The sequence below is a fragment of the Archocentrus centrarchus genome, chromosome 6 (genome assembly GCF_007364275.1).
Source record: "Archocentrus centrarchus isolate MPI-CPG fArcCen1 chromosome 6, fArcCen1, whole genome shotgun sequence".
NCBI lineage: Eukaryota > Metazoa > Chordata > Actinopteri > Cichliformes > Cichlidae > Archocentrus > Archocentrus centrarchus.
Window position 1 is genome coordinate 31,615,806 of NC_044351.1, and position 25,219 is coordinate 31,641,024.

Consider the following 25,219-nt stretch of genomic DNA (forward strand, 5'->3'; position numbering starts at 1 on the left):
ACTACATATGAAAAAGCTTAAAGTCTGCAACTCAATCACATCTTGTTGGATTTCAGTCCCACTGTAGTTGTGCACAAAGGCAAAGTTACAAAAAATCTATCAGTATTCCTAAAATTATGGCCCTAGCTACATATTATACACAATTATTCACCCATTTCCATTCTACTGTTTTACGTTGGCACCATTTATGACAGACAAGGGTATGAATTAGGGGTTCACACCCAATATTGCCTCAAACATTACCTCTCATAGTTTTACATATTACAACAAACATCAATTTTCCTCAGCAATACCGATATGTTTGAAAGTCATCTGAATGGTTAGAAGTCTGCATTCTAACTAAAAGACAACTTGTGCCTTTTTCTTCCATCTTTGAACCTGGAATACCTAAGAAACAAATTTTTTTACAAGGGATGAAGTATTTGTAATTAGGTAAAAATAAAAAAAACTGGGTATTTTCTACATAAAAACTAAAAAAAGAGCAGACACTATTTCTTTCTGAATTTGAGCAAAATTATCAAAGATTTTTGTGATCTTGGTGCATATTTTCACTGAGACACGAGACGTTTGTGTAATAGATTCTTAACTTCTTAAAGCTGCCCTTGAAAAAAAATAAATACAAAGACTGCAAGAAAAAATAAACCATCATCCAGGTTTGTCATAAAGTTAACCTAATAACCAGATTGCTGCAATATCTAAAGTTACACAAAGACTAGACAAACACACAGAGCTCTGAATCTAATCTCTCAAATGAAACCGTTTTTACATGCAGGCATGACAAATCTTAATATTGAGCCTCTAATGCGTTTGTGATGAGAAAAATTTAGCCACATATCCTTTATACGAGTGATGGCTCTCCAAACATACCATGGTGCAAAAAAATGATACAGATGCACTGCATTATAAAGAACAAAAACAACTTTATTTACAAAACAGACCACTGACCTGTCCCACAACCCCCCTTAATTCAGTGACTACTGTGGATTGCTATGTCTGTGGCTGAGGTTGGGAATTTACTGGACTGACAAGAACACCACCCCAGTGCAAACCTTCAGTATTTTTCCACCCACTTTTTTTCAGTCTAATCCCACAGAACGGCAACACTTCTTTAACTGTGGCCTCCAGCTTACACTCAGTTAGGGGTCAGCTTCTGTTTGGCTCCCAGGTGTGAGTAAGCAATATGCTTTAATGAGCCTGGGCCAACATGACATCAGAAAGACAGGAAGGGTTAGGGGCAATGTGTCATGACAGATTATTCCAATTAGTACATATTAAAATTATAGCATCATACAAAAACTTGTTTCAATTTGCTGGGGTCAAAGTTGGGGGATACACAAAATGAAATATTTCTTCTTAAATTACCTGTTACAGAAACAAAAATATTGTCAGCTGTTGGAAGCAGCACGAAATCGATCTCTACGCTTTGTAATAACTAGCCTTTTCTGCACGGGGGAATCCAAAAACTCTTTAAATAAAACATATTCACTTGCTTAAACACGATGAGTGACAGCTGCTAAGTGTGAATTGTCACACAGCTGTGTGTGTGTGAAAACGCTGCTCTCACAGATGTACGTGTGAAACACGGTAAAAAAAAAAAAAAAAAAAAGCTTCGTCATGTTTCCATGAAATGTGGCTGCACATATGGTTTCTGTAGATGACAGCAGAGGAGAGGTGATAAAACCTGGTGCTAAATTCTCAGTATCTGATTCGTATGTGTGTCACTGCTGTTCACACAGCAGCCAAATGCTCACATACTTGAAAGCAGGTACTCGCGTCATAGGTGGCCAACGCGAGACAATTACAAGGAAGACTGGTTTCTTGTGTTTCCATGTAATAAGTTGGTGCCTGCTTAAAACAAACCACATAATGCTTCATTCTGAATCACTAAAGATGACTTGCATCTGGGAAAGCACAATCTGTGTGTCCTGGTCTTTAAACGTATGTACTGGTAATTATTGTATATCGTGTGAATGTCCGTGTGTGAGATTAGAAAGCGTAGCGAGTGCGAATGTCCTCCAGTTTCTTGGAGACTTCGGGCGGCGTTCTGTCCAGCTCCTCTGCCACACTTTTCTGCTTGTGAGGATCCATGCTGTTGAACTGCTCGCACAGATCTCCATCAATCACATTCTGGAGAAAACAACAGAATTTGTTTCTGTTATGCTCAAATATACATTCAGAAACAGGATCTACAGCTTAGATGGTGTCAGAGCTTTACAAAAACAATTAAGATGGGTGAAAACAAGCCCAACCTTGACTGGGAAGTAGTAGGATCTAAAACTGAGATGGTCCCTGCCGCAAAGAGGGGGAAACTCCGAGCGCATATGCATCTCTAAATGCTGGAAGAAGTCATGATCCTGGAAGGTAAAGAAATCAGGGAGATGTTTTATAAAGAGAAGGAAGGGAAATGGAGGTGCCATTTGACCAACACAATAATACTTTAGGATTATGCAACATATGTGCATAAATGAGATATTCGTGTCTTACCTCATGTGAAGTGAATGGGACTAGTATGCCGATGCCTCCAGACAGTGTGGTGTAAACCAGGGACTCAGAACCACCGGGGATCAGAGTGGTCTTCTGCAGCGATAACACCGTCTCTCCAACATGGTAGTTCACTACGACCTCAGCCTGCAGAGACAGAAAAAGGGGGTGGTAGGGGGACATTCTCAAATGAAATTACTCAGGAATTAAGTTAAGACAAAAAAAAAAATAAAAATCAGATCATATGTCAGATGTGTCACCTGAGGCCACTTTAGCGCCAAAGATCATCTGTTCTGACAGCTGCGTGCATGCATAAAGCACGTTAACTGCCTGAGTCAAAATAGGAAACACTTTCATCCTCTACTTGAAACTGATTGATGAAACTGGTCCTGATGGTTTAATCTGATAACTGTCAACAAACCACAGCACCGATAATGAGTGGTAGTAACCAGAAGATACAGTGAATACAAAGGCAGCATTGGGTAGGACTAAAACTTCAGTATTAGGCTAATTAGACTACATCTGGGACCAAGGAAGCATAAGCAAAGTTGAAATAACCTCTGTACGCCCCTAACAAGTCAGAAAGATGTGCACTGAAGAGAACAACTTCCCCTTACTTGAACCCTTGCAGAGTTCATGTAAGAAATCTTCATGTAAAGAAAAAAGCACATCTGTGTTTGACTGCTGTGGCCCTAACCGTACACTGGACTCAAAAACCTATACAAAGGCTATAAACCTATAACGGATATGCATTTTGCTGTTTTAAATGCTTTGCCTCACTTTATACTTTAGTAGGGGTGGCTGTGGCTCAGGAGGTAGAGCAGGTCATCTACTAATTGGAAGGTTGGTGATTCGATTCCTGGCTGCTCCACTCTGCACGCCAACGTATCCTTTGGCAAGATACTGAATGCTGGATAGTAAGCACTTCACTGTAGAAGGAAGTGCTTGTATAAATGGTAAATGCAAAAGGTGTTGTATAAGCGCTTTGAGTGCTCAGCTAGCGTAGAAAAGTGCTATATAAGAACTAGTCCATTTACCATTTAAAGACAATGGCTGTGCTTTGTTTTTGGGTCTACATGTGTGTGAAATGAGCACTTGGAGAGGAAGCAAAAAAAAAAAAAAAACCTCATATTTTTCCTCCTAATAGAGTGCACAGATTTCTGAGTGTTGCAACTCTGTGCTCTCCCCCTTACTTGGTGAAAGAGGGAAACGCACCTGTGCCAAGAGAACAAGAAGTTCACTGCAGAACAGATACTGTCTTTTTTTGGAAAATCATCACTGAGTGGTCAGAAAATTCAGTAAATGTAGTGACAAAGTCAATAAGCAACAATGAGGAGAACTGAAGACTGATGATCAATAGCATGAGCGAGAGTGACATCAGGCCTATAAGTATGAGGGCAGGTATATTTAGTGCATTTATCCACAAACTTAAAGACCCAAAACTCTTATATGAGCAGGCACGTGCCTCCTTTGGACTAGAATAAACCACATCAACTGATTGTTTTTTCAGAAAATAACATTAACATTCAACAGCGCATTAGGCTACATGCTAGTGTTAGGTTTTCAGCAACTCAACATCATGGTTGAGTCAGCTAGTACAAAAACGTTTGTGGGATAAAGCATTGGACAAAACTAAATAGAAGTGATTTTTAGCTACAAATGTGAACCTCGATGTGATGTCAGAATAAAATTTGGGGAGGTTGACAAATATTAAGATTAATCCTAGAGAGACTTCACAGCTGGTGGAGAAGAAGAATTCACCACTTACAGCGTAACTGCTGCATCACACGCTGGCAGAGTCTTAGTTCTTATGTCAGTGGATACTCATTCATTTTTCCTGACACACTCATTCACCTGGACTCTTTGAGATAAACTGATCAAATAAATATGGAATGTATCTCTTATGGCAGCATTTTGCCCAAGCTCAACAGGCTAGCTGGCCGGGCGCAAACAAGCATAGACGCACACCATATTGCATGAAAGTCAAGTCGAGGCATCCACACCCATGCCTATATATAGATACGGTACATTTTCAAACTCAAATGAATCAATGCGTGCACTGCGCACAGGCAGAAATAGCTGACACACTGTGTCACAATGGCAACTGGGACCAGCTCATAATGACTACACTGGAGGGACTTTCCCAGTCTATGTGCTACCTAAACAGTTTCTGACCAGGATTTGAAATGTGGGATGAGTGATCTGGTGTGTTTCTCCTGTGTGTGTGTGCAACTTGTGTTGCATTTGAGAGTAGGTTAAACTTGTGGTTGATGGTGGTGTGTCTATGGAGGTCAGAGCGGTCAGGGATGCAGGCCAGAATCCTGCACTGGATGCATGAGATGCAGCAGAGGTCTGCATCAATTATCCCGTAATGGCCCACAGAAAACAGTTTTCTGTTTTGACTCGAAACAAATACACAAATTTAAGCTGTGTTAAAATGTTACATTTTAATATACAAACTAATTTAGAAACATATGGTTAGGCAATATATACATTTTTAAATACATGAATATATTTTAAAAAGAGAGATAGAAATGTTAAAGTAAATGTAAGCCTTTTTTATGTGGGGGACTAAGCCTATGCATGCTAAGTCTGAATTGTTTTTTCAGTCTGAGGTCGAGTTGAAGACCTCTACACTGGGTCAACAACAGCTGTCAAGATTCATTTATGTGTCTCTAAAGAACTGCGAGGCACTGGCACGACATCACATTTCTGAACTGCTTACCCTCTATTCCACCTCCAGATTCCTCAGATTTGCTTACCAATCATTGCTCTCCATCCCACGCACACACTTAAAACCAGACTTTGCAGTCATTGGTCCAAAACTATGGAATGGTTTACCATTAAAAACTTCCCCATCCCTTGATGTTTACACAAACTCATCAAAGACCCAGCTCTTTCCCTTAAACTCTTTAACCTCGCATTTAATTATTATTTGCTGGTGTTGATTTATGCCTTGTGTTTTATCTGCTCAGATACACTGGTCAAGTTCCAGAAACTGTTGCAAGAAAGATGAAGAGGTGAAACACAGTTGTACCTTCTGTGATGCTCCATTGAGGAGGCCTCTGTCCCATAAAGCTTTGTTCCCTGTGGGGTCTTCATCCACATCATCACTGGTGTTAGGGGGAAGACGGACCTAAGCAAATCAAAGACAAAACAGATATTTCATCACAGAAAAGAGTACATTTTGTTTAGGGCTGATGGGTCCTTATATTTTCTGGCTTTATTCACCAACACAAACACAATACACACACCAAACACTTCATGCCCTTTACTTACGATGGTGATGTTCCCAAACTTGTCAGCAGCAGCCATGGTGTCATAGTCGAGTAGACAGGCTGTCGTCACCCAACGGGGATACGTGTCATCGGCGAAGATGATGAGCTGGTTCTCGTTACGTCTGTAACGAACCCAGAACAGACTCTCCTGGACATCAGACACAATCACACGCTGGCCAATGGTATGGATGCCAGTCACCAGGTTTGGAACGTGCTACAAAGAATGAGGAGAGCAGTGAGGTACACACAGCAAAGTAACAACATATGTGCAGGGTCACATTTTTATGTTAAGGGACACATAATGTTCATGTGCAGCACTGAGAACTTTGACTTCATTCAGTGCTCACTGGTGCAGTATGTTATTCATTAAAACTCATCAAATTACACACTACACAATGTAACCACTAAGAGAGGAACTTTGTAGACTGGAAACAATTGTTACAAGAGTAATACTGAGGTGGTGCACAATGCACGTGTTTACGTATGCACTATTGTATGGTTTGAATTCAACTGTCAACTACATGCATCTCTTCTGCAATGCAACACTCAGGCAGCAACACTGCTGCACAACAGATGTTCATTAATTAGGTACAAATTTACACGTGCCTTTTAATAGTTGACATTTTACTAAAATTCTTCTGTGTGAACTGTTAATAAACACCTTAAAACATGTGCAAATCTTATGTTTTGTTTTTTTAAACAGTCCAAACTATTTTCATATCCTATTTTAAATAAAAGTTTCAGTGCAAGCTGTTAAGTTCCATCAAAACATTCTGGGAAAAATGTTTATGCAAAAGCGTGACACACAACACACACTCATCAAAAATTTGTTCTACATTGCAACAGGTGCTCCAAACCTCTAAAACCAAAACACAAAGTCTGCAGACAAAAACTAGACGCCCTCATACTTATTCTTGACCTTGTTTACAACAATTACTTGACTGCAGTAAAAATACCCTGTGGGTCGTTTTATCCTTTATAAAAATTCACTTAAGCTTCCTACAAAATTGTTCACATGGGTAAATTAATTAAAATGGAGAGGTTGTGAATTTGTGATTTTGAAAATGCAGCTAATTTTAAATAATCCTGCCATGCATAATCAGATAAAAACAATTTATCTTCACAGGATGGAAAACCCCGAGTGCAATGGAGACAGTTATCAGCACACACTGAAAAAAAAAGGTTTTGTTGTTTTTGTTTCAATGTTAAGCTTTAAATAAATCATCTGTATAACTTAAAAAACATGATTAAGTAATAAAGACTTGTGTACACCGCATGTGTGTAAATATGAGATGAATATTTGCTCATGCAACTTATGCTTGTTAGCTTTGTGAAGCTGTAATGCGTTAAATGGTTAAGGCCTGCTTTGTCCGGTCAAAGCTGTAATCAGATTCCTTAATTTAATTCATAACACTTTTATGTTGTGCTCATAAATCAGTTTCTGTAGCAGCTGTGGTGACAACTTCAAAAGCAGACTGAGGCTAAGCCTGTTACACAGGAGGATTGAGATGCTTTCCCTGACTAATTCATTGGTCATGGGTCAGGTCAAATTATACTACCCAGTTGAACATCCTATTACTGTATTTTTTCCTTATGTTTTAAGTTTTCCTTTAATGTACAGCCTCTTATTTTTTTACGTTATTTTATTTTTTTACAGTATACAGCCTACACAAAGCTTAAACAATGCCTGCCTTCATGTAAACACGTTTTCGGCTTTCGGCCAGTCCAGTGTTTCTGTTTCAGTGATCTGAACACTCTGATATCCAGATCAGTGATTTACCTTCCACAGAATAGCTGCAGCATCACTACATGATTTCCTTAATCAGCGATACAGGAACAGCTGACTGTCTCCACCGCTCCACTTTCCCTTAGCATGACCAACGCTAAGCGCTTAGCTTGGCCGATGCTCTGGCTCTGCTCTACAGCTGCTTAAAGGATAAAAACGTTGCCTTGTTTGTTCAGCATTACTTTATTGATTTTATTGCTTTGAAGGTAATCTGGTGCTCTTATAATTACGTGATTCCTCGCCATCAACACCTTCAGAAAAAACAAGGTAACTGATAATGTGGACGTAGCTGACTTCAGGCCATAATTTCATGTCATTTACACAAGTGACGGGTGAGGCACTGTTACCTCGCTGCTTTTTAAAACATCCTTGCAATGTCTCCGCCTCTGATGTGGTACCATTTAGGCCAGGTAAAAGAAACTGCAGTGTCAAAATGTTTAAATGAACGGCAAGTGTGTAAGCCCGCAACCGTAAACAACAGCGCAAACGGAAGGAAAATACCGGTTTCCGCTATGAATTATGGGTAGTGGCGCAAAGTCAGGAATACTGTGGATAGCTGAATGTAGTGAAATGCTAACTATAGTACCACTGTATAACATGACCTGCAACTATGGCCGTAATCCCCTGTAATTAAATCGAATTTTAATGTATTTTATTTGAAATTACAATGTAATTATATTTACCTACAAATACCTAAAGGTATATATACTAGAATATGGGTGGTAATTATTCTTAAGTAGTATTTTAGGTAGAGCATGAGTTGCAATATTGCATAACTTCAGGTATTTAACAGAAAAGGAGAAATTATTACTTTGTAAGTAAATTTAAGTAGTGCATAAATTCTGGGTATTTTACACAAAAGTAGACACAAGTTATACTGTAAATAATTTTAAGTACTGCATAATTTCTTCTTAATTTTGGGGAGAAATAAACAATATTTCCCCATCTTACACAGTCAATACCTTTCAGGGATGGGGGCCGTAATATTGAGCTGCTTAACCTTGCCTAACTTCCAGGTAATTTACAGGAATGAGACTCTTTCCCTGTACACGCTTTTTGAAAGTTATGTTTGAACAGTGATTGTGAAAGAAGAAAGTTGTTACTCCTTTATCCTAGAGTGCCTACCTTTATGTATTTGCCATATTATTAAGTGTTGCCAAATGAATTAGTCATGCTTCCAAACAGCAAATTTAATAAAATAAACTAAACCCATAATTTGAGTATGAAGATTAGTAAATTGTGTGTCAAGAAACACACATTTTTGTTGTGAACTAATACTAGATCTGTTTTTAGAAGCCTCTCCAACATGTGCACAGAACACAAAGGATTGTATTGGGTGTGCAGATGTTTGTGTACAAAGGCCCTTGCCTTACCTTGTTCTCACACTTGCGTAGCAGCTTCTTTTTGCCCAGGTCGTAGATTCTAAGCAGTTTCCCAACTCCGACCAGAGCCCGTCCCTGGAACGGTGCGATGGCCAAAGGCACATCCTCTACCGGGGTCTGGGAATAAACAAAACAATCTGGGTTTAGATACAGATTGATACAGATCTTAAAAAAAAAAAAAAAAGACTACGGAGTGTCTCACTAAACACAGTTTTAGCAATCGTAACTGCTCATAAAGCAATTACTGAATTGTGCCTTTGTGGTTTTAGATTTACTTTAGACTTCAGCAGTTAACTTTTAATGACCTATTACTTTTAAAAAACTGGATAATCAAAAACTCATTAGCTGTTGAAACTTTTAGAAGGTATTTTGGTAAATTATATTTCTCAAACAAGATTACACTGGTCATGAGTCAGGCATCTTCAGTACTTTCCCTGTCCAAGATGTGCCCCAATTACAACTAAAATGCAACTTGAGAATCCAAATTTCCCCTCTGGAGAGTCACAGAGCATCTTGTGAGGTTGGAGATCCTGCACAGGAAAACTCGGCACTCTGCTTTTTCTGTGGCCTTGAGCAGGCCCGTCATAGCTTGATGGATGTTTCTGGTTGATTGCCCTGATGAAACATATGCCTCATGAAACAGCCATCTCAGAAAAGTAAGTCTGACCACATCCAAGATGCTGTCATGATGAGAGCTGCCTGCTTTCATACAAATACACACATGTATAAACCAGCATACGCATGACAGCAGACAGTGGTTTGTACTCAGTAATGTGTCATCTTATTGTGCATACTCAGATATCTCTGGTTATATAACAAGCATGAATGAGGAGGGGGAAAAAAAGTGAGCTGTGACCAGATCGAATCATCTAAAATATCAGATCTGGTTAAGTGGTCGGGAAATTCCTGACACCACTGTGAAACACAACACCCATGAGTCATTTCCCCTGTTAATCCACATCAGGTAACAAACGTATGTGGGCTGATTCACCCTGATTGTCTCCACCCTGGTGGAGTTTCTTGGGGAATTGCCCGGAGAGTGTGTGACAGCAGGGACAGTAACATCTGTGCTTCGTGCCATCATCAAACTTTTATACGAGCCTTTACTGCATCATGCATTCTGAATAGACCCTCCTGGAGTCCAGTCCTCATCTTAACATCTGTCTCAAATCACGGTCTGCACAGAGCATGAGCAGAAAGGTGATAAAAATCCCACATCTGTTGATACCTGTAGGTCACTTCAGCTACTTTCTTTTAAACTCCCTGCAGTGGTGAATTTTATTTTATTTTTTAATTCAGCCTTTAAGGAATGGCACTGGCTACAAGATCTACAAGTTCTGCACATGCTCTCCAGCCTGACCTGGTTTAAACTTGCACACATGCAGCTGCACCTAAAGGCCAAGAAAGCACAGCACCTGTGCAGCAAACTGTTGCATTAAAGATCCTATGGAACGAAATGTTGCTTTGTTTTATGAATCAAATGATTAAACTGAAGCCAAAAATTGCACAGCCAAGCTTTTTCCGCCTACAGTGCAATTTTTAGGACTGGCACATTAAGGAGTCAAGTCATTTTGCTGTTTACGTCGGCATTTCCGAGCATCAACAGGAAAAGATGAGAATGAATCTGTTCTCTTCAGCTGATCAGATTGCAAATCAGCACAAGACTAATAAACATCCAAGGAGAAATGAAAACATGTCAGCAAGCTTAATAAAATAATTGAATGTTTATTGTCACTTAAACCCACCTTGTGCACAAATTCCAGCTTCTCCCCTCCACTGACAAGTCGATACGTGTAGATAAAGCCACCGCCCACTGACCTTGGGTTGAGGATCATGTCTCTGGCAACACCCACCAGAACATACCAATCATCGCCCGTGTTGGTGAAACGACACACTGCCACACTGAAAAAACAGCAAGCACCACATCAGACCCACCTGAATCACACTGAGCATATGAGGCTATTTATAAATATATTAAAATGATAGCGCTTTACATGGCCATAAACATTGTTTTATATCAGAAAGTGATGCTTTTTAATGCATCCAATGGCCTCCACTCCAAAGCCACAAATTTAATTACTTTAAAGTGATAATATACTGGGTAAATAAACCTAATGAAACCTCTTGCTGAATTAAAGAAAACACAGCTAACATGATTAAGAAGTCATGGCTACTTCTACTGTAATGTCTACAACTTGTCATCTGTGCAGAGCAACAGTTGCTGCCTGAAAAGATAAAACAGACACATTCTCGAGAAGGAATAAAACAGGTCTTGAAATTACATAATCAATCACCAGGCGAAAGAAACCAAAGAACCTCTACACTGGCAGCCCAAACCATTTTCACTACGGCAGCTGCTGATTAGGAAACACCACTGACCAGGATTAATGAGAGGCTGGGAATTTGGGAGGCTCAGTGCCAATCAAAGAGAAGGAGATAATAAATGAGAAACAGTCCAGGGTCAGACCGGATTGCTTTACCTCATTTATCCCCAACCCACCCAGACAACACTAAAAGTTTAAATCTACACCCCAACAGTTTCTTCAGCCTCAAAATGTATTTTTCTGCAGCGTTTACCCTCTTCAATCTCTACACATCCTTCCTGAACAGTTCTGTAATGTTCCCTAAACCCATCTGTAAACACCCCGAGTCACAACTCTTGTTCCTTTATATGTAATCACAGATGATCTGCTTCATCTGTGAACTGAAGATCCATACATTTGTGAAATCTACTTGTTCACAGCCGTATCCTGAATTATGCTCACCTGAATGCAGCTTCGTTCTGTTCCAGCTGCACTTGGTCCAGAGTTGAACCCTGTATGGGGTTAACCAGCCGCACCAGTGAGGCCCACTGCCCTGCTCCAGCTTTAGGTGCACCAAAAATGGCTTCTGGGAGATTTTCATTGAGGAATGCAGCTGCCATCTCAGCAGCCAGTTCTCTTTCATCCTCCCCTGCAGCTTCCACCATCTCCTGCAGGGGCAAAAGAATTTGGTGTTATTTGTCTATTGTTGAATCTTATTTGAACAAATCCAGATATATGAAAGTTATTATAGACTACAAACTGTGACGGGAAGGTTTGACATCACAGAGATTAATAATTCAGAAAGCAAACAAAATGGTGTGACATCAGTTGAGATACCTGTTAAATTAATAAAAACTGCTTCCCATTTTTTTTTCCTAGTGTTGAGTTTATCTGCAGAGAGTAAAATGTGAAAAAGTGTTTTTAGAAGCCTCTCCAGCTTCTGAGTAAAATCAAACCAAATCCATATCATTTAATATAATGTAACTACTTTTCTTTAGCCTTATTTTTGGGTTGCCAAAAGTTGCTGCTCACATTTAGTGCTGGTGTTATTCGAAAGCCAGCAGAGGAAACATGCTTCTGCTTCCTGTGCTTATTGAGGTTTCTCACATGACGTCACGCACACATTGCTCAAGATTTGTCTGCCACATTGGATGTGATACAACCACTGGTTGCCAGGGGAAAAAAAAAAAAAAAGTGTATTCCCCCACTGGTTGGCAGAGGCTGCTGACTCTCTCTATGTGAAATCAATTGCAAAGAAGGTGTTGCACCAAAAACCTCCTAGTGATTGCATGGGTTGCTAGCAGATTTCCACAGTTGCCTGTAGTTTTCTTTTTTTTGCCTGCAAACACTCGATACCTACTAACCAAGCGGCATTAAAACTGTGCCAAGCATTTTTCCCTCATGACTGATGCTTGCCATATGGTCATGGACCGGTCTCTAGGCCTGTGACTGTGGCCTTATTCACTTGATCCTACATTGTCACCATGATTGTCACATATCCAAAATGCCCAATGAGTTACTGTCACATGGTTAGCAGTTGCACATCTGCAAAACCTCAATAGGTAATCAGACTGTTTATCAATGACTGAAGACAAAGACATTGATTGTCTTTGATCTGTTAGCAGGGTGTCCTCAAACTAATAATACAAGTCACTGAATTTCAGGATTTATTTTGTATAGGAAATAATCACTCAAAATAAACAGAAACACATTCTGTTAATAGAGTGAAAGAAAGGTTTAGAAAAAAACAGGCCCTCAGCCAGACCAGTGTCTGGCTGAGCGTAGCTCTGAACACAATCTCAAATATGGAACTAACAATCTGGCTGCAACTTTAAATTTGTTAACACATAAAAAGGAGGTGGTTTTGATGCTCAATCTGGGTGACCTTTGCACTGTTAACGGTCTGGTTTACATTGTACATCAAAACTATTAATTTCTACACACTTTGTTTAAGGCTCTAACCTGGAAAAATAACAGCTCACCCAGAAAGAAATTTCTGTTCTTTGGTCATAGCCAACATGCTGTCTTCCTGCCCTTTATAAATTTATTACTGCGTGACCACAGACAGATGTTAACACCACTAGTTGGGTCAGAACAATATATTCATACCTCAGCCATCTGTTGCTTTCTCTGAGCTTTGGTTGCCTCGGTGTAGGCGTTGTGGTCAGTTTCAATCAAAACGAGGTTGTTGGTCTCCGGGTGGATTACAAATTTCCTGGGAGTGTACTGAAGAGGGAAAGCCACTTGGTTGAAGACGGCTCCAAGTTTCTCCAAAGCCAAGATTCTACCAGGCAGACAAGCATGAGTGAGATTTACAGTTAAAAATCATTTTCAACCTAAACTCTACTCAACTCTTTTTTCTGCCCAGCTACAAACACTTTGGACACAAGACATTTAGAGTTATTTAACTTGCACTGATACAGAACAGACACTGGATCAGCTACATGTAAAAAAACAAAAACAAAGGTACAAACAAAATGGATGCCCAAACAGCACCCTTGATTAATAAATACATGATTGTAGCAGTATAGCAGTGCAAGTCCATACCTCAGTGTATTGGTAGAGATAGCCACTATGCCTTCTGGGCATTGCTCAGAGGCAAATCCAGAGGCGTACTCCAGAGTCTCATATGAGAGAGGAGTCAGATGGAAACGAGACTGGTAAGAGTAGCTAAGCCAGGAGCGGCTGGACATCGCAAGCACCTGTCAGCAATAAGAAACACATTATTTTAAACTTGCAACTAACACATTTTCACAATAATTCATAAAGCGATTTATTATCAGTGATAAAAAAGACAAATTTCTTTTTAAATGTGAGGTCTGATGTGACAATGTCTGACTTCATCTGATCACAAGCACAAAAAAACTGACAAAGCAAACAATGCACTCTTTTCTAACAAGTTGGAGATATAGTGGAACGCTGTCTTATGTGTTGATTTGAAGTAAGCGCTTGAGTTACATACAGCTTCCTGTCCTTGCATCCTGACTCTGAACAGTTTGACAGGTCGCGACCCCAGGTAGCGTGTTCTGGTATCTGACAAGTCCCCGGTCACTGGGTCCAAGACAGTCCTCAAGAGCACACCGTTCTGAGTAAGAGGAGCAAAAACACAGAGATTACCAGAAAACATGATTAAAATCTACAGCAAGATAAAATATCATAATATACCAATTATGATAAACTCTAGACCTTTGCTCTGGATTGTGGGCTTGGTTGAACTTAAAATTTAAATTTTGACTTGTTGAAAACTGCAATAATCAGTTGTACTATTGTTTCTGGATAAGATACACACTACACATTGACTGTATTAAATATGTTTTTACAGGGTTGTGATTTAAAAAGTAAAATTTCTTCAACTTAATGTGAAAGAATACCTGAAGCCCTATGTTCAGGTAGAGGAAGCCTATGGTTCCCTTGTCTCCAAGTTCATCCTGTTTCTCAACCCCTCCCATCTCCACGATGCACAGAGACTCTGGCTGGGCTGGCAGGGCCTGCATACTCAGCGGCTGCAGGCAGTCCTGAAAATGATGAAGAAGAATTTCAACATAAAAAAGAATCCAAACAAAGTTTTAGTGAAACACGGCTTCATTAAATTGTTTATGTATGCATGTAAACAAAAGAGATTCTTTCCTTTTATAGTTTTTAATGATTGTATGTGTATGTGTGTGTGTGAGTGCCTCATAAGTAATAATGTTAATCTTTAACGTCAGAGCTTAGGTCACAAGACATTCTCAAAATAAATGAAGAAACCTAACAAAATCCACCTTTAGAAGCTCAGTAAATATTTCTGTATTTTTCTCCATTTAGACTTTTATTACAATCGCATCATATTCTGTCTCACACATTTTAAAGAGTAAAGCAAAAACCTCCAGTGAAGCTGAAATAAATATTTTAAGCTTAAATGCTGGTTAACCCTTTAACTCAGGGTGATGGCTGCTGAAGCGCCGGTTTCCCGCCCTTACAAGCCGCAAACAGCAGGTTAAGACTTAGCGTATCACCTCCGAGCCAGCTGATCAGCCGACATTTTACCATAACTCCACGACCGTTTGTCCTATCGGAAAAATTCAAATGGTTCCTGAAAGCCCAGAAATTGCACTTCACAGCCATGTAGGGGTATTATATTTGTTCCCGGAAGTCTGCGAACGGCGGCACTTTTGAAGTGCGTTGTGCCACGGCCAGCACCTTCGGGGTTATAGGGTTAATGGTCAATGGTCATCCTTATAGGCAGTAAAAGTGATCAGACTAATTTCATATTGTACCAAGCTTTCTCTTATGGATGAATGTAACTGTTACCTGAACAAGACTAAATTGCTCATTACTGACCGGAGAAGAAACTAAAGCAAATTCATCTTGGCTGACAGACATTCATGTCAATCATTAGCCACCACTGGAATCTTTCCTAGACAGTAGGAACCTTTGGAAGGACTCTGTTTCCTGCACAGGGACCAGCATCTAAATTAAGTTCTGCAGAAATTATTATACTCCCTACAAAGTCCCTCCTTTTGGAGGTTATTTACTTTCTAACATTAAATTAATATTTTTCTCCAAAACCCCTGAGCCCTGGAAGGAAATCCTATGATGATAAAAAAAAAAAAAAAAAAAAAAACAAAACAAAAAATCAAGCTGAAGTATATTTCCAGTTATATTTACATTTATAAGTTTACCAGAAATTCTTAAGTGGTTAACCGTGGCTTCCCTTCATACTGGGATGCTAAACACAGGCCAAATTCTGTTACTCATTCTGCACAATGGAAAAGACCTGAAAGTACAGTGACAATGTGCAAAATTGGCTGAGTAGCACAGTTTGGGCTCTGAATACAAAAAAATCTTTTAGCAGTTGAAAATAGCCCATTACCACTGTGAAGGCAATAAATTAAGAAACTGGAGGCAACCTGACATGCTTATTTTCAGCCTGGAATAGATGCATGTGTGCATGTACACTGTGACCCCCCACAAACTGTGAGGATGACTATTAGCAAAAGAATTTCCAAAAATAACAGCTGCAGTGCAGCAGACAACTGAAACAAAAGTGGATACAAGTGCCACAATTTGTGCCTTTGTCCCCTTTGGAGCCATTGTTTTGAAAAAATTTGATTACATTTTCCAAATTAAACACCATTTTCATCTTAAGAAACAGCTGTTTTACATCAGAAATTCACTAACTGAACACACTCAAACACTTTTTGCACACTGCATCCACAGACACTTTCACATGCACATGCAATCCCACATGGATGAATCAAAGGGGCTACTTGGGGGCTGGAGATCAAACCAACAACTTTTTGAACAGTAGACAACCTGCTTTAAATCTTGAGCCACTATAAACAACCAGCTCTTTGGGGGCCATATGAACTGAGTAACCAGTGAGATGAATGCAAATGAGACACAAAAAGTAGCAATTTAAAAAAAAACAAAACAAAAAACAAAAAAAAAAAAACTTCTGTAATTTCAGACTCCTAAAGTCAACTTCTAAAAAGGTAAATCCAGTTATCTAAAAATTTTTTTTTTAATTTTCCATCTTGAAAATGGCCACCATCATGATCTTGTGGGGATACTAGGTGTCATGAGCTCTATCAAATTCCAGCAGATAAAATGAAAACCCCATCAGGATTTACAAAGAATCTAATTTCCAAGCAAGACCACCAATTATTTAAAAAAACAAAAAAAAAAAACAGCTTCAATGACAAACTCTGCATTTCTGTTCATACCGAAGGATCGAGTGAGATGATTCGGACAGTGTTATCAGCCAGTCCCACAGCCAGGAATCGGGAACGCTGCTCGCCAGGAGGAACGTTGGCCAGACTCATACAAACCACATCTGCAGACATCTCTTTCCTCTCCGTGTACTCGTTCAGCTGGCCAGACTGGGAAAAAAATAAAATGAGACACCGGACGGATCGGTGTTAATAAATGGCTTTTCAGTTACCACAGCTCATTTATCTTCTCCTATTCATTATGGAGCCTGAGATATTCAATATTAGCATTACAATTAAGTCATCAGATACTCTGCAGAAAAAAACCAATTAAGCGAAGCTAATTATGATAAGGCAATTTAACTGTGCAGTCATTTGTGAAATCATTTTTCATCAAAATAAAGTGTTTAATAAGCCTGTCCAATGTCTCCAACATTCGACCGATCACAGAAACAAATGAATGAAATGTTGAACATTTGTTAAAAACAACACCACAACTCTGGGCTCACACATTATACACAAAGTGCTACTTTTATGCAAACTATTTTTCTTTGCTTTCCTCAAATGCAATAATGCAAGAAGTGATTAATACTCAAAATGTGAATCTTTCATGTTAAACAGCATGCAAGTGGAAACTAAGATTGCACCAATGAACAATAATCCTGAGGATCGATGATGGTGTTTCTGTCTATTGTGCTGATTTTTAGTTATTGCTTAGTGTAACTGTAACTTCATCTCCTAAACCTGTTTCAATGTAAGCCTTTGTCAGTGAAACACTTCACTGTGTGAGGGGAGGTCACAGTGCACAGTGGAGCAGAAACATGTGAGACATTTCACATGTATAAAAAGACTGAAAGTAGGTAATGGAACTAAAGCCCTAAAAAAAAAAAAAAAAAAAAAAAAAAAAGTAATAAAAAAGAGCCAGGCAAAAATTCACTTATGTGCACTGTTTAAAAGATAAGTAAATAGTGAGCATAAGTCACTAGTCCAACAGCCAGGAAGTGGGAGCATTGCTCCCAGGAATCATCGCTGTCTGTAAAGCCTACGTTCTTTCTCTTCATGCTGGAGGTGGTAAAACAAAGTCATCCGTGTTTGTAGCTTTCGTTCCAGCAGCAGTAGTGTTTTATTTTTCTGTGTATGGGCCACTTCGTATGCATTATGGAGGGCGAATGGATAATTCCCTAGTGGAAGCACAGAAATAATCTGCTTTCTTACCGGGTCCATCTCAAAGTACACCAACTCCCCGCCAGTAAGGGCGATGACTACTTGCCGCTGGTTCACAGCACAGCGGACAATAGTTTTTTTACCAGGAGTCTTCCACTCATTCACACGCTTGTCTGCTCGGATGTGACGGATGCCGTCTGGGTAAACCTGTATGGAGGAGGGAGTGAAAGAGCCACAGAAATAAGATGGAGAGAAAAAACAAAGTAATAAACTGGTTTGACGATGGATGACTGTCATCTCTGTCCAATTAGAAATACCTTGCATGAAAAGTATTAAATTAAATTATTTGTATTAACCACATAACTTAGTTTCTGTCAAGTAGCTGTATAAATTATGAATACATTTTCAAGAAACTACTAAGCAAAACTGATGTAGCTAATCTTTTCAAAGGAATCTTTGTGTTTTCTAGAAATTAATAAAGTTGTAATTAAATAAAATGGTTGAGGCTGCTCATGCGTCACTGTATCACTTTGAATTTTCTTTGCAATCTCTAAGGTGATGTCCGGATGATGTATAAGGTATATTTACCCACCTGTACAAGGGCGTCCTCACCCAGCAGTGAGCAGGAGAGAGTGGGCGTTGTTCCCAGGAAACCAGAATCTGTCACTTCCTCTACAGTCTCTCCGATGGACAGAACCAGAGTAGCATTGACGAAAGACACAATAATGTAGGCATCGAACTCATCTAAGAAACAGGCAAAGGAATAATGATTATGAAAAATAATAATAATAATGCTAATGGCACTGTACATGCCTGTGCAAAATTTTATTATGATACAGCCAACAAACAGCTGCTCATGTTCAGGAATTTAAGTACTGCAGGTCCACAGTGGTTCGTGCGGCTGTCATCTTTTTTTTACTTTTCAACTTGCTAGTTTAAAAGTTTCCCTCACAGACAGAGACGGATGCTGCTCTGTGTCGGGGCTGCAGCTCCAGCTAGTGGTGGGTGGCTCCCTATCATCTTATACTAAACAGTTAACCAGTGTTTGTATGTCAATAAATTATGAGTAATTGGCAAAAACTGACAAAATTTTTCTCATGCTGACTGGTGAAATCAGCAACATTTAATCATCTAGTTGTTTATCCACGCACATCACAAGACAAGAATATTCTTACCCTCTACATGTCTGCGTACTGTCCACACAGCGTTGGGGTTACCGGGCAGTTCAGACACAGCCATCTCTGAAACCTGAAAAAAGAAAAAGAGAACTGAATGTTTTCTCAGGATTATGACAGTGAGTGGATGCTCCTCTCTTTTTTTTTTTTTTGGCTATTTTCCTAGCTATTTCAAATTGCTTGGGATTGTTGAGGGAAAAAAAGCTGCTCACAAGTCCCACTGGACTTCCAGTTGAGTTTGACTTCTACACACAGATTATTCTTCTTCAGTACAAAGCTAAACACACTAAAGCATTTCATCTTCATAGTAATGGGAGAAACACATTATCAAGCATACAGCCAGCATTCTGAGCAAAACGCAAAGGCTGGGGGGTGGGGGTGGGGTGACAACTTAAGGGGGAGTCGGGAGAGTAATATGAAAAATAAGGATTCTTTGCATGTTTGCTGAAATCAGAGATAGTAACAGGCTCTTCAGTTTTTGTTCAGAGAAGAGACATGAAAAAGCTCATCAATTTCACAGCCAGCAAAGTATGTGTGTGGGTTTTCCTTAATTACAGTAAAACAAAAAGTATGCATGTACCTCGAGTCCATGCCGAAGAACCCTTAGAGTAGACCGGGGTCCTCGTCCACATGATACATACAGCTGAGGTGTGTCCTCGTTTGCCAAATCAGCAATCTGGAAAAAGATAACGGTCAGGAAATGCACTGGTTTAAGATTTTAAAATATAAATAAATTAGATTAATCTCCATGTTCATGCCACCTTTACCAAAATCAGCATTCCCGTGAAGGAAAACAAGCTGACACACTCACCTGACAGGACATGATGGGTGACAGGTTCTCCTGTTCATCCACCAGCACAAGATTTTTAAGAGGGCGTGGCTGAAAGAAGAAGGTGTCTCCCTCTTCCAGTGGCATTGCCGATGAGAACTCGGGCTCCTCATCGTCGTCACCCAAGTGGGCAATTTGGTAGAGGTAACTAAGGGAACAAGAATAAAGCAGATTTAACAGAAAATGAGAGAAAGTTTGGAAGAGAAAGAGATAAAAGGGCAATTAAAGAACGAGGGATACAAGAAGAAAAACGTGAGATTCTGTCTGCAACTTACTGGTTTCCAAACTCTGAAGACACAAAGAGGAAGCCAGTCTTCAGGACACACATCGCTGTTGCAACGGGGATTGTGTCAAAGTATTTCAGCCTAATTTCTGTGACCTAAGAGACAAAATAGGCATCATTCATAACATGCTATTTTTTCTACTAATGGGGTGTGCAGTATGAATACAAACAGAAACCCAGTGATGATAAAAGTTTAAGATATTTTCATTAGGAATGTAAAAGCAACATGAGTATTTGTTTTTCCTACTTTCTTGTTGAGCTAATGTCAACACACCACAGATTTCCCTATAAAGGTCAGAGGGTGGGTTTATAAGCATTTGGCTTTGTCTGAAGACACTGGGGCAGCTAATCAGAAGGAAAGTGGGCTTTTAATAAGGGGAACCTTAAAAGGGAATGAGCAAAAAGCCTGTTTTCAGACAGTGGACAAATTGAGGGACTACATAAAAGTGCCAGGATAAGATAAAGAAGATCTGCTTATCTGATGTTTACTAATCAGGCAAAGCTACACTAGGATTCCAGGAATAAAAAAAAAGAAAAAAAAAAAAAACTGAAGCTGGAAGTGACCATAATTAGTTCCTTTAAATAAATAAGCAAAACATGTCTAGTTTCTATCTGCACTTACCATTTCTTCATCAGTTTCTAGAGTAACCTTAAAGATGTCTCCCTGCTCAGTCTGAGCCAGAAAAAAGAACATAGACTTGGTCTTGTGGGTAGCTGAGCAGACAAATATCATGCCACGCTCTGGGTCATCCAGGTCATTCTTTGGGGTGGAGCAGAACAGAATGTGAAGGAGGATGAAAATAGACATTCATGCAGAGAACAATATGTGACTTGCATAACAACCAAGATTCCAAAAACTGGGAAAAAAGGTTCAAATTCACTTAGTAACTCACAGCTTAAAATCCCATAAAGTGTCATTTATTGATCTTGAATCAAAACATGTTTAAAAACTGAACAGGAAGTCCTGTAACATAAATATTTGCTCTTTAAGGTGAAGCTGTGTGAAGGACTCACCCTACGCCGTGGGATGGGACAGCGAATGTCAGGCTGGTCTCCAAAATTCTTGTATGTGATGTAGTTTTCAGAGCAGATTAAAACCCCGCTGGGCCCATCTGAACCTCCAGGAACTAGAGAGGAGCATTTAAAAGGGTTCATTTTTAAAAAAAACAAAATGGTGAAGGCGTGAGAATTTTAAAAAGCAGCGTTATCACTATTTCACAACTTAAGCCTTTCCCTTACAAATACATCTTGTGCTGTGTGTTATTTTCTTGCAAACTCATGCAGAGATCAGAGAGGCTGAATCTTTCTCCAGTGTTAATCAGAGAAGAGACATGACAAACTCATCACATCTACAACGCACTAATGTAACAAGTTTTTGTAATCTTACTGCTACAACTGCATCTTCTGAAAGCAAATCAAACTGCAAAAAGCTTGATTTTTCAAATACTCCCTACCAGTAATGAGGAAATTTCCATGTTCTTCCAATGCCTCGCTGTACTTGCGAACCACGTGATTCAAGCCGAGATCCAGCTCGTAAAAGGTGAGTGTCTGTTGCGTGTTGGCAGCAGCTTCTCCTGTTGGGTCGTTGTCAGCTTCCTGTAAAGATTAGTCGCACTCGATCAGACCGGTAACAATACTTCCGACTGTTTTACGATTAAAAGTCATGCTGAGGTCAGAGAAGTTAAATCTTTCTCCAGTGACAGTCAGAGAAGAGACATGACAAACTCATCACGCTTGCAACAGTTTGGTGTGTATAACATCCTCTGCAATCCAACAGCCCTCTGTATGCTTTATGACCTTACCTCATAGTCCATCTCTAAGCAGGCAAACATGGGGTTTTCAAAGCCAACATCGACTCCAACCACATGGTAGACCAGTGTGTTTGCCTTATGGGCTTCCAGTGGAGAGGAGATAGTCAGCCTTGCAGCAGCATCTCTGTTCAGAATATACACCAGCTTCTGTTTCTCTATCGCTCCTGGGCAGGTAAAAACAAAACAATACACCAATCAGGGGTCGACAACCTTTATCAATTTAAAGAATAATTTACAGTAATGATAAATAATTTTTTTTTTTTAATTAATTAAAATGTAATTAAAATAATTTCCCGATTCATAGTCATCTCATCTCATCTTTTTTTTCTTGCCAAAGATAGGCAGAAGAGGGCTCCAGAGGCACTGATTCCTGAACACTTTACAATTCAGTCTAACCCTGAACAAAACTGTATTAAATCCTGAGGATAAATACCTTTCAAACACATTAGTCTTAACCAATGAATTGTTTTAGGAGCTATAGTTTAATGTGTTGGATTGGAAAGCCACGGTTTTCACTGGCTCAGAATGGGCCTTTGGTGGTGACTACAAGCAGTACTAAACAGTCGGTCTGCAGAGAATCTGTGTTATTTTATTTGACACAACCCCATGCATTGGATGGATGGATGCTAAGTACATTACACACAAATGCTAAATGATAAAACACAGTGAGTTCTGGGTCATCTTTGGCAAAACAAAAAAAAAGGTGCTCATCTCATGAGAGAATATCTCAATAAAACTAAACAGCAATGTACAAACATGTGTGTTCTGTCTGTCAAGATGGATTCCTAAACTTCGTTCTCACCTATCATTACAGCTCTGCCTTTTGGGTCGACAGCAAGGAACTGTCCAGGAACGATGCGCCGGCAACCACTCTTCCCAAATGTTTCCTGGTGGATCTTCTCAAACATGTTCTTTGATGGATGATACTCCAGGATGACTATACGACCGCTGTCACTTCCCACAACAATATAATCTGAAAACAAATAAACTCTACTTAGAAAGTACACCAGCTTTTCAACATCAGATTCATCATTTTTTACATTATGATACCATCATATAATTAAAGTTAAACATGCCCCTCTAATGGAAGCAGGGACACTTTCTCCTTTTAATAGTGAACAAATAAAAAGCTGATGGCAGCTATGCACATGCACACAAAGTTAATCATAAAGCAGAAAACATATCATTTCAGGGAAAGAATAAATTATTGATGTGTGCCACGTACGCTGTGCAATGCATGTTAAGACACATGCATGTGAGAGCAAATGATGTCGTTTTTGTACCTTTGGTTCCTCCAGTGAGCCTGAAAGCCATGAGGGATCTGATGATCCCAAACACTTCCACTGTGAGAAGAGTGTGCACCTTTCCTGTGTTGGCGTCTGGTCGCAATAATTCCAAGATCTTTCCTCTGGAAACAACAATTTCCTGCATCTTGGTTCCTACCAAAACATAACAATGTCATTTTAGATATGTCAGATGGATATCTGTGTTGGTTTTCCCTAAATTCTGCTTTTTAAAAAGCATTCTGTGATCTTTCCAAAATATAATTTTTGAACCATGAGAAAACTATGTTCTGACATTGTAGTTATCCAAATTAACAAATAATCAGGCAAAAGCTAAGAATAAAAGCTAATGGCCATAGAACACAAGGAAACAATGACAGTCTAATTACCTCAATAAAGAAGGTAAATAATCAAATGTGGATGCTGATTCTTATAGAGTGTAGTTAAAGGCATATTTGACAATAAAGGGGTGGTAAGCAGTTTACATAAATTAATCATGACCTAACCATACATAAGGTAGACAACCAGTGACATCTGGCGCAAATTCACCTGAGAAGTTTCCATGGATGGCATGGGTGATGCCGGTGGCGCGCTGCAGGGTGATGTTGTAGAGAAACATGGCTCCCTTTCACTGGCTTCCACACAAATGTTATTCGGGGGAAGCTGAAAGAGCACTTAACCCGGCTCAAAACTGTAAACAAAGAAAACCAAAAGTGCATTTACAGTAAGAAATCAAGATGCTGGAGACTACTGATGAAAGTCACAATAAGCTACGCGGTTGCACTGTTGACAAATGAGGGCACGTTCAAACTGAGGTCAGCTGCCATGTAGTGGGACTGTGGAACAATAAATAGCTTTCCAAACGGCAGCACGATATTGCTATAAAAAGTTAGTGGAGGGCGATACGGGGATAAAGTGACTGTTTACCCGCCAGCAGCCGCTGAGCGTCGCTAACAATTGCTAAACATTAGCAGCGATGAATTGAAACCTCACCACAGACATTTTTTTTTTTGCTGTTTGCTTGTAGAATGTGCAAAAAAGAGATCGCGTTTTATTTTAACATTAATTTAAACTATTCTGCTCGATTCTTTACGTCTATAATACCGTCTGAGAGGACGGCTCATTCATATCAAGCGCCACTTCAGCCTGACGCACTCTCTTTATTATTCTCGCTATTTTACTCCAGGTAGTGCACACTCTACATACATACAGTGTCCGTTAATCGCGGAAATGCTACGGATTTGCAGGATTGAATATTTACCGGCGTGTTTTCTAAGATGACTCTGATTTCAGACGGATAAAGTTTCATTTACGAAAACTATTTCCTTGAAATCCCGAGAAGCCGACGAAGACCCGCCGTTGGTGGGTCCTTCTCCAGCCAAAACGCCGTCGCGGGAGCTGGCCCACACAGTGCCTGACGGAAATGTGAGACTGTTACACTGCGTTATACACAGCAGATGTCGACAAAGACCTCAAGATTAACGGAATTGGAGCGAATGGGTGCGATAAGCAAAGTGGTTTTTCTAAACATTTTTTCCCCGATAAGTTTATTGTCCCTTCCTTTGTTCTGCACGCTTTTTCATCAAAGAATATCATGCAAAACAATTTCCTGTATATCGTATACTTGTTGCATAGAAGAAAAAGATAAAGTAAATAGTAAGAAATAAACAATGATGTTTGGGTCCTTAAACATAAAATTTTATTTTAAAAAATCAAATTGCAGTATTTGAAAACATCATCAGAGATGTTAAGAA

At 39.5% G+C, this 25,219-nt stretch overlaps 1 protein-coding gene across 1 annotated transcript; it reads right to left on the minus strand.

The window, feature by feature from the left end:
- Positions 1–903: 903 nt before the first annotated feature.
- sf3b3 (splicing factor 3b, subunit 3) lies at positions 904–24,859 on the minus strand. The gene is made up of 27 exons (XM_030731735.1): positions 24,727–24,859; positions 24,015–24,156; positions 23,466–23,621; positions 22,985–23,155; positions 22,174–22,346; positions 21,826–21,967; positions 21,386–21,498; positions 20,994–21,131; positions 20,364–20,467; positions 20,071–20,236; positions 19,840–19,935; positions 19,260–19,332; positions 18,677–18,828; positions 18,136–18,291; positions 16,936–17,091; positions 14,602–14,745; positions 14,193–14,315; positions 13,778–13,932; positions 13,340–13,514; positions 11,693–11,898; positions 10,673–10,829; positions 8,919–9,044; positions 5,761–5,973; positions 5,519–5,617; positions 2,485–2,628; positions 2,250–2,354; positions 904–2,127 (listed from the first exon to the last, which is right to left on the minus strand). The coding sequence occupies exons 2-27, from the start codon at positions 24,082–24,084 to the stop codon at positions 1,987–1,989; spliced, it is 3,654 nt and encodes a 1,217-aa protein (XP_030587595.1). The 5' UTR covers positions 24,085–24,156; positions 24,727–24,859; the 3' UTR covers positions 904–1,986.
- Positions 24,860–25,219: the final 360 nt, after the last annotated feature.